The sequence below is a fragment of the Folsomia candida genome, unplaced genomic scaffold (genome assembly GCF_002217175.1).
Source record: "Folsomia candida strain VU population unplaced genomic scaffold, ASM221717v1 Fcan01_Sc001, whole genome shotgun sequence".
Lineage (NCBI taxonomy): Eukaryota > Metazoa > Arthropoda > Collembola > Entomobryomorpha > Isotomidae > Folsomia > Folsomia candida.
This window is the reverse complement of record NW_019091193.1, coordinates 26,953,546-26,962,633: the sequence shown is the minus strand read 5'-3', so window position 1 is coordinate 26,962,633 and position 9,088 is coordinate 26,953,546. Positions and strand designations below refer to the sequence as shown.

General features: G+C 39.2%; 3 protein-coding genes across 3 annotated transcripts; 2 read left to right on the top strand and 1 right to left on the bottom strand.

Moving 5' to 3' along the window:
* Window positions 1-225: 225 nt before the first annotated feature.
* Window positions 226-2,443, bottom strand: LOC110856850 (calphotin). The gene is made up of 5 exons (XM_022105432.2): window positions 2,093-2,443; window positions 1,918-2,005; window positions 1,737-1,837; window positions 1,519-1,643; window positions 226-1,435 (listed from the first exon to the last, which is right to left on the bottom strand). Exons 1-5 carry the CDS (start codon window positions 2,294-2,296, stop codon window positions 667-669), a joined length of 1,287 nt encoding a protein of 428 aa, XP_021961124.1. The 5' UTR covers window positions 2,297-2,443; the 3' UTR covers window positions 226-666.
* Window positions 2,444-2,834: 391 nt separating this feature from the next.
* LOC110845673 (zinc finger protein 91) lies at window positions 2,835-4,729 on the top strand. Its single transcript, XM_022092135.2, has 4 exons — window positions 2,835-3,210; window positions 3,300-3,380; window positions 3,461-3,847; window positions 4,002-4,729. Exons 1-4 carry the CDS (start codon window positions 3,013-3,015, stop codon window positions 4,584-4,586), a joined length of 1,251 nt encoding a protein of 416 aa, XP_021947827.1. The 5' UTR covers window positions 2,835-3,012; the 3' UTR covers window positions 4,587-4,729.
* Window positions 4,730-5,824: 1,095 nt separating this feature from the next.
* Window positions 5,825-8,683, top strand: LOC110845663 (QRFP-like peptide receptor). Its single transcript, XM_022092123.2, has 7 exons — window positions 5,825-5,959; window positions 6,040-6,121; window positions 6,198-6,270; window positions 6,338-6,455; window positions 6,516-6,714; window positions 7,257-7,741; window positions 8,060-8,683. Exons 1-7 carry the CDS (start codon window positions 5,831-5,833, stop codon window positions 8,426-8,428), a joined length of 1,455 nt encoding a protein of 484 aa, XP_021947815.2. The 5' UTR covers window positions 5,825-5,830; the 3' UTR covers window positions 8,429-8,683.
* The last annotated feature ends 405 nt before the right edge of the window (window positions 8,684-9,088 follow it).

Below are 9,088 nucleotides of genomic sequence, written 5' to 3'. Positions count from 1 at the left end.
CATTATTGCCATGAGCTAATTTTACTGGATGTGAATGTTTCTAATCGTATTATTCGTATTGCGTGCGAAATGCGTGATTATGTTATGACATGTGTAAATATTATGATTCTAAGATCTGATAACCTTGCTAAGGTTAATATCCGGCGTGTAAAATGGTTTAGTGTGGACAGTATGTAAGTATCGATCGTGGGGTTATCTAAAATATGCAAATTACGCACATGCACATTTAAGTGGTACATGTCTGTAGAACAGTAAAAATTTATTTCAAAGTAAAAATTTGCAACGAGTATAGGTACATAATCAGAGAAATGATATGAGGAACATGCAAATTAGATTAAATTTGTCTCTAGTAAGTAATGTGCACCATGTACATTTAACATATAACCCAGTAGGCCTAAATATATGTGAGATAACAACTAAAATTTTTGGCATGCAATTTTTAAAACTTTAAACTTTAAAATAACATATAAAAAGTTAATGACCAATTACTTATTTTGGTTAAGGTTGACTAAATATTTTTTGCATTTTTCTGTTTTCTTGACTGTAAAATAATTATTGCAATTACTAGTTGACATCCAATTAAAGCTATGTACTAATACTTCTGAGGAGGCACAATATCATCAGTCGATAGAATAAAATAGGACGATTCAGGGAAGAGATTCATAGTTACGGAGTTTGTTGGGTGGGTGGAGTTGGGGGTTTAATTGGATCCTGCGGTGGTGTAGCAACTGGCTGGACAACTGCCTCAATTGACTGAGGGTCAACTTCCATTGGTTGCGGGGATTGAATTTGTTGTGTGGCTTGTAGTAATTGGACAGCGCTTTGAATTAGTTGGGCACAAACTTGCGCTGCTGGCTGGATAACTGGCGGTTGAATTGGTTGGACAACTGGTTGAATTGGTTGGACAACTGGTTGAATTGGTTGTGCAACTGGCTGAATTGGTTGCTCGGGAGCTACTTCCATTGGTTGGACAACAGATTGCTCGGGAGTTTGAGTTGGTTGAATCACTGGCAAGGAAGTGGCCGGAATTGATTGAGTTTCTTTAGGAATTTCAGTTGATTGTGGTTGAGGTTGCGGAGCAACGATTTGAATTGGCTTGGGAGCTAGTATTGGATAAGGCAGAGCACTAGCAGCCGCTGCAATTGCTTGAGGCTGAGATATTGGCATTGTTGTAGTTGCTTGGGGTGTAACTATTGAAGTTGCTGAAACTGGTTGCGGTGGAGCTATTGCAATTGGTGGTTTTGGGGCTACTGCAACTGGTTCAGGCGGAGCTATTGCAATTGGTTGAGGGGGAGCTATAGCAATTGGTGATTTTGGAGCTACTGGAACTGCTCGAGATGGAACCGCAGTTGGTTCAAGTAGCACGAAACTCCAGTGCGCAGTTTTATCGCCCATGACAGAATCCTTCGGAACAGCTTTGACCTGATTCTCAATCCTATGAAAAGAAGTACAAAAAGATAAATATATTAAAACTATACAAGTTAATTATTAGTTATCCGTTCACATTATTAATTATACCCCATGCTTTTAAGGCATAATGTGCACTCGGGGGCAGAAATTATAAAATATGAGGTCGTAGCTGGACCAGGGAGAACTTCTGATGTCCAGTTTTGATTATGCCTACTCGCCAATCGATTCTGTTTCTGTAAATTATATAGTTAAGGAAACTACGTTAATTATGCACACAATTATTGGCATATTTAATACTTGAATTAGGTCAAAGCCAGGATCTGTACCCTTTGAACGAGCAGCTTCGAGCTCGGTAAGTAATCCCAAACCAAAGGGATAGTTGCTCCAGCAGATTGATACATCGATTTGATATTGTAATGTCCACTTGCTGCAATTAAATGAGTAGAATAATCTATTGATATCCTATATTTAATAATAACTTGACCTCAATATTATAATTATGAATACCTGTCAAATGACACTGGAAACTTTGAAACTCTTCCTTAGCCGGATCATGTGGACGGGTTATTAATTTATTTCCCACAAGTTCAATTACCTGTGGAAATTAAGAGCGCTAATTAATTACAAATTGAGGTAATTTTCTTATCCTAAACTTTTGCAAAACTTTTATCATCTTACTTACCGACTCATCGCTCGCATTGATAATCCGCACCCACCTCGTGTCCTCAAATCCTGATTGGTTACTCATCGAATTCGCTACAATTTCCTTATTTTCCTCGCACAGATAACTATAACTTAATTTACGGGGATTATCACCGTTTTGTTCTTGATTGCTGGCCTCACCATTAAAAAAACGCTCGTAATGGTGGATGTTTCGTTGAAACATGTCATGACGTGGACATCATGTTATTTAGTTTTTACAAATTGTATAACTAAAGTGTCTCAAATAAACAAATTAAAAAATTAAAGTGTAAATTCTTTGTGTTTGTATGTTACAGTCAGAATTCTGACTCAGAATGAGGTTTAAAGTGCGAGAGAGGACCGGGTTGGAATGCGACAAGATTGTTACCTAATGCCCAATATAATCCTGTAAATCCTCACATACTAATATCGACGCTGAATTTTAACAATTTCATTTTTTGGCCAAACTTTGCACAAATTTCCACTTTTCATTACTTTAAAATAATGCGTAAAATAAATTTTACTCATTTCATGTCAATAATAAATTTCATATTATTTAAGTAAGGACGAAGGTGCATCAATAGTTCTTCCTGACTGTCTCAGTTTGCATATTATTATGATAAGAAGATCTTAATAATTGATGAATGGTCGTTTACTCACCTTTTTCTTATCGTGAACACTGCATCCACAAATATTCTGTTCAATCGAATTGACTTCATGTCCCATATTTTTCTATATTCAGTTCTAATCACAGCTTTGATTTCATCTGTGACACAGTTTTGGATACATCCCTCAAAGCCGGAAGAACAAAACTACCAGCTTTTCATTCTCAGTTCTCGTCATTGTCTTGTCCGCATTCTGGAAAATTCCTGCCCCTCCTAAATTCCAAATTTCAATTCCGAGAAATCCGAGAGCAGGACGATGTCAAAGGCTGACCGTAGACTTTCTCTCTACAGAAATGGCAGAAGGGTCATGACAGACGCCACCACGACCTCAGCTGTAACAACTGACCCGGAAATTGTTTCTAATCAAAGGAAGGCGGAACCCCTGGAAGACTTTGAGTTGTATTTGAGCAGTGACGACGATAGGGACGCGGACAGAGTCGAGGAGGAAAAAATGGTGAGGAAATTTGTCCTTGAAGTGGTCACCATAAATTACTGGCCATAATTTAATATGTATTTGTGTTGTTGTTTTTATAAATTTTCTAGATCAAGGTCGACTCGCTTATGGAAATTAAACGCTGGGTGAAAGTGCAGAAAAAATACTTCACACCAAACACAACGGCACCGGTGAAAATATATTTTTCGTATTCGATTTATTCTGACTTTTTATAGTTTGTCTCATTTTGGTTGGCTATCATTTTGTGCAGATTTCTGAAGTGGGATTACGACCTTCGTGTCGCGTTGTCCGCTACTTGGACAAACTTGTCGTCGCGGTGGACGACGTTATCGATGTTCTGGACGAGAGGAGACGAAGGGGATTTCCGAAGTACGAGCAGAGAAGAGCCAAACGTCGTAAACTACGGAAAGCAACAGCAGTAAAAGTGCCAAAACTAATTGGTGGCGTTCACGCCAAGGAAAAGTCGAGAAATTCGGAACATAACGCCCCATCAATCCCATCTCCGACAGTGCCTGCGTCCCAAGGGTCACTCTCAGACCAATCTCCAACCCAGTCAAAATCTAGCTTGAATCGGAGACCCGTCTTTAAATCCGACGATCGACGCACTACACGCAGTTCCACTTCCTCTGGCAGCAAGGTGGCAAGTTTTCCTTACAAATTTGCGTTTTGAGGTTGCGAATTATCGCTAATTATTGAATTAAAACTAAGAGCAGGATTCACGGATCTCATTTTGCATGAAATTTTGCCACATTTTTGCTGCCTAATTATTAACAATTTCAAAATTTGTTCAGGGTTCGAAGATCCACCGCTGCCACACTTGTCGAAAAACTTTCGTCTCCAAATTAAAGCTGACCGAGCACTGTTTCATTCATCTCAATGAGGAGGAGAAGGCCGTGGCGAAGGAGGGCTGGCGACACGGCTGCTACTTTTGCTACAAACGATTCAAAAGGCCATCTGACCTCGCTTATCATCTGGTGATCCACGTGAAGGAAAAGGGTTATCGCTGCGACCAGTGTGGGAAGGAATTCACTGAGAATTCTAAATTAACAATGCATAAGCGCCAGCACAGCGCCAACCCGCAACCTTTCACCTGCGAGGAATGTGGCAAAGCTTTCCCTCAAACAGAAAATTTGTTCACTCACAAGAAAGTGGTTCACCGAAAATTGAAGGACATCGACTGTCCCAAGTGCCCCATGAAGTTCATCCTGAAGAGTAACATGGTGGACCATCTGAACGCCATTCATTTGAAAATTAGGCCCCGCTGCCCCCACTGCGCTCAGTCATTCGCATGGAAAACAAGCCTTTGGAAGCATATGAAGAAGTTTCATCCTTGGAATCCCGTCCTTTTGCCAAATGATAACCCCACAATAATTTAGTTTTCAACTGTTTTATGCTCTAATTTATTTACGTTACCATCTAATCAATTACATTTCTCACTGATAATTGGCTGAAAATTGATACAAATTGTAAAATCTAGTAATAAAATACTTAATATGTACAAAATATAAAATATATTTATATTATATATTTATAATTTTTATATTTTATATTTATATATTTATATATTTGATAATTATATATTTGAATGAAATAAAGTTTTTTGGAGACAAATAGTTTGCTATGCTATTATTAACAAAGGGACACATTCTCGGTCTTGTCGACACGTCGCAAAACGGCGCATGCCACTGTTTTCGACATACTTCGTCGCCATGTCATAATGTCTTGGTCATTTCTCATCCCATTTGCACGGAATTTCGACACAACCTTTCCCCCCGTCCCCCGGTGCTTCCGACATGTCGCAACACGGCGCCCATCATTATGACCATATGTACGCCATGCGGTGGGCATTGAAATGTTGGCAATTCTAATGTGGAGACTGTCGAAATTGCATGCAGATCGGACGAGAAGTCGGAGAGGCTGTTCTCAGCCTTGGTGATACGAGTAGCAATTAGCGAACCGGATCATGATAAATACGTCCAACAAAAATTGCTGAATTATGCTAACTACCTATTATGTACATAAATTGCAGAATTTCTTATCCGTGTGGACAGAAGGGCAAAAACTAATTATTTTTTCGCAAATCTCTAATAAATACCAAAGCAAATCAAGACTCAAGATATGACGGATGAACACAGAGTTATGCAACATGTCAAAAATTATGTTCATCCCAAATTGAGCTAAATACGCATGAATTTAGGTTTCCCATTTTTAGCTCTAAAAATCCTAAAATCGCATCTTTTTCCAACCGAGTTTTACAGGATGTCGAACTCATTTGCATACGTGTATCTGCCCAAACTGCAATAAGGTTTGCATGCACATATATTTCTCCCATTGCAAAGCCTATCCCAATTTATGACGCAATTTGTATTGCTTCGGTACGAGTTTACCCAAGGATTTAAGGTATTCTTCTATCTAAGCAAACATGATTTATGTCAGAATTTCCGATAAAATTAGCCTGCTGTTGATATGCACGAACCATTTTTGGATTGGTTTGCACAAGGATTTATTTTGCCATTACTTTTATCGCGATACAGTAATAAGAGTGATCTTGCTCTTTGTCAGGGACTCCTTAGGCGTGGTTTCCCAGTGACTGACAGTTCCAGCCACACTTTCCTCCAATATGCACCAAAATTTGGGAGTTGGTCACTTCTTTTTACGAAACGCGTTCCAACGAGAATTTCAGTATGAGGAACAATTCAGAGACGACGATGATTACTTCGACATGGAAAATTTACAGAGTGACGGACAGGTAAATTTGTTAAGAAATTTTAACTGTTCATTTAATTATTCGTTAAATATTATAGCGTTGTATAGTTTTGAAATTGATAGGAATGCAGCAAACAGCCTGATTATTTCGTGCCGGAAGATACCTTCATAAGTCTGCCGGACTGGAGCGAGGCGTTGTTTGCAGGTGAATTTTACACTTATCTTTTTGTACCCAGTTATCCACTATGGAACTTATTTAATTAATTGTTGTGCCAATTCAGTTGGGAATATAATCGTCTTAATTTCCGCAATATGTGGGAACATTGGGTCGCTCCTGATTCTCTACAAATCTCAGTAAGTTGAAGACCTCAAATTAAACGAAAATTAGTGGTAATAAGTTATTAACTAAATTTACAACTAGGATGTCAAAACGGTCGACGAAACAGTTCTTGGCTTCATTAGCGATGTGCGACTTGATTCTCGCCCTGACCTCGCCAACGGTGGATTTGAGTCAAATTCTGTCCCGATATCAGAGCTGGGTAGGCAATGATCAGTTTTAAATGTCATAAAAGTCTCGTCAGAGCTAAATTTTGTCTTAGATTTTTGGAGGCTTTCTCTGCAAAGTGATCCCCTTCATCCAAACGACGGTGGTCATGGGGGTGGCCCTTTTTCTAGTCGTCATCGCGGCCGAGAGGTACATGTACGTAGTAAGGGCGCTATCTCCGAACGTTTCTCAGTCCCCGTGGAGAGACATTTTCGCCTCAGTCGTGGTCGCCGCGGTGTGGATCTGGTCCATATGTGAGTCTAATTTGACTATGAATTTTCCTTACTGCTTCATTTGTTATAAATTTCCAAACGATCAACGATTACATTAGCCGAATTATTATATTATTCAACACCAGTTTATTTTATTTTGGCGTAAAGCTCGTTCAATTAGGTTGTAGGTGTCCAGAATTTGAGACATTGAACGAGTTTTACGCCAAAATAAAATAAACTGGTGTTGAATAATATAATAATTCGGCTAATGTAATCGTTGATCGTTTGGAAATTTATAACAAATGAAGCAGTAAGATGGGTTTATACTTCACTCCTTGATAACTTGCGCCAATGCTATACTTTAACTATGGCGCAAGCTACTAAGGACTGAAGTATAAACGGACTTTTAATTTATCAAACAAACTAAATAATTTTGTCCATGGGGGCGAATACCTAAAAATGGTCCTGAAAGCAAGATTAAATCCGTCTCATGCAAAGAGAAAGAAAAACCAGTTCTTCAATTTGTCAAGTTTTTAATCTATTGCATGGCCTCAACAATTTCTTTTGTTTCAAATTTCTTACAGTGGTCGCCCTCCCAAACTTGTGGTACTACGAGCACAAAAGTTTCTGGACTTACGTCGTCGTGAACGGGCAACCTGTCCGTCCGCGGAACGAGACTTGTTCCAAATTTTACTACATCTGCGCCCGAACTACTTTCGACGAGTACAATGTCGCCTACTATTCCTCCCTCGGGCTCGCCATCCTTGTCCCCACCATCGCCTTCCTTTTCTGCTATGTTTCCATCATCATTTTCGTCCGACGCCATGTCGTCACTCTCGGACAACGGGTCGGGTCGGAGACGCGGATTGCGAGAAACAGGAAAACTCTGAGACTAATTTTAGGCCTCATTTTCCTCAACATCGTTTGTCGTCTGCCCGTTTGGACCTTCGTCGTCGTGACGAATATCAAGGAGACCCCGGCAAATAGATTGACACTACTTTTGATGTACAGTTTCCACCTCTTGTCAAATGTGAACAGTTTAATCAATCCGTTCGTATATGCGATTTTCGTAAGTTTGCATTCCTGTCAAGTACACATTTTGGGCAAGGTTTCGAGTCATGCGAAAATTTAAGAGTACAAAAATGGCATAAAAATGGCATAATTTTGCATGAAAGAACAAATAGGTGCTCATACTGATTACGGTGGAAATAATTGAGCTATTAAGGCCAAAATGTTCCGATTTTTTGCAAATTTAGCTTATTCGCTTATTTTTGGGTCCAACAAGCCTGTCAATTATTTATTGCTGAAATAAATAATTTTTAAAATTACTGACCAGATGTCACAACTGGTCACGATTTTTTTTACAATTTTGTACTTATTATTTCAGAACGATTCCATCCGTACGACGAGGAACAGCGGGATTGCGGGGAGAGATGGAGGGGGTGGAGTTGCGGGTTCTGGGGGTGGTGGGGCTGGTTCTACATGTCACGAGAGTAGAGGAGGATTTGGGAATTGTTGTAGTTGGATCACGTCCTGTTGTTATCATCAAATCAAAGCCACGTCCGTTGAGTACTTCCTCGAAAGAAAGGTCAAGAATAATTACGACTTTACGAAAAACAACTCCAAGTTTATCCCATCCGTGTCCACGCAAAGGTTCAATTTGAGTGCGGACCAGAGAAATGAATTTGCAGTGACCCCAACCATGCCAAAGTTATCCAGTAATAATAACAATAATGAGAATGTTTCCACGGCTTAAAAAAACTGCAGTTTCAAACAGATGAGACAACAAGTTTTCAGACATTGCGTTTTTTAAGGAAGATTCACCCAAAACCTGACTTGTTTAGAACTACATACATACAAAAGTCTGTTAAAAGCCTGTAAAACTGAGCATGACAAAATAAAATGGTATGTTTACAATAATTGTCTCTAAAATGTATTTTTGCCCTTTTTCATCAAACTTGTAAACCTTCTGGTCTCCTTTTTTGGATAAAATGACGAGGCGACATGAGAACAAGAACACAAACTAGTTTTCAACTCAGATTACCTGACCTGTTCGGAAATACGTTAAAAACCTGTAAAACTGAACATGCCAAAATAAAATGGTGTACAATAATCATTTCAAACTTCATTTTTGCACTGTTTCATCAAAATCTTACATTTTCTGGTCTCCTTTTTTTGTATAAAACGACCTTACGTCATGAGAAGAAGAGTACCACCAACCGTTGCCAGGAAAAAAAGTCTGCATCAATTTCTGAGTACGTGCACCCCATGCTGAGAATGTGATAAGCCTTGTTTCCATTTATTAGAGTGACATGTGGTGCTTCATTCAAGTCAATAAAGTCACACCACTCGCCTTCTTGGTTGCATAATGATAAGGACCAACGAGTTTGGTGCATAGGCGTGGGTCGATTTTTCT

What these genes read in the sequence shown, in the direction of transcription:
- LOC110856850 (XM_022105432.2), bottom strand. Translation starts at nt 2,296, where the DNA reads ATGTTTCAACGAAACATCCACCATTACGAGCGTTTTTTTAATGGTGAG. An exon ending in TCAATGCGAGCGATGAGTCG is followed by an intron (nt 2,006 to 2,092) that starts GTAAGTAAGATG and finishes TAATTTCCACAG; the next exon opens with GTAATTGAACTTGTGGGAAA. An exon ending in CGAAGCTGCTCGTTCAAAGG is followed by an intron (nt 1,644 to 1,736) that starts GTACAGATCCTG and finishes TATAATTTACAG; the next exon opens with AAACAGAATCGATTGGCGAG.
- LOC110845673 (XM_022092135.2), top strand. Translation starts at nt 3,013, where the DNA reads ATGTCAAAGGCTGACCGTAGACTTTCTCTCTACAGAAATGGCAGAAGG. An exon ending in GAGTCGAGGAGGAAAAAATG is followed by an intron (nt 3,211 to 3,299) that starts GTGAGGAAATTT and finishes TAAATTTTCTAG; the next exon opens with ATCAAGGTCGACTCGCTTAT. An exon ending in CCACTTCCTCTGGCAGCAAG is followed by an intron (nt 3,848 to 4,001) that starts GTGGCAAGTTTT and finishes AAATTTGTTCAG; the next exon opens with GGTTCGAAGATCCACCGCTG.
- LOC110845663 (XM_022092123.2), top strand. Translation starts at nt 5,831, where the DNA reads ATGCACCAAAATTTGGGAGTTGGTCACTTCTTTTTACGAAACGCGTTC. An exon ending in GAGCGAGGCGTTGTTTGCAG is followed by an intron (nt 6,122 to 6,197) that starts GTGAATTTTACA and finishes GTGCCAATTCAG; the next exon opens with TTGGGAATATAATCGTCTTA. An exon ending in CGTTCGTATATGCGATTTTC is followed by an intron (nt 7,742 to 8,059) that starts GTAAGTTTGCAT and finishes TTATTATTTCAG; the next exon opens with AACGATTCCATCCGTACGAC.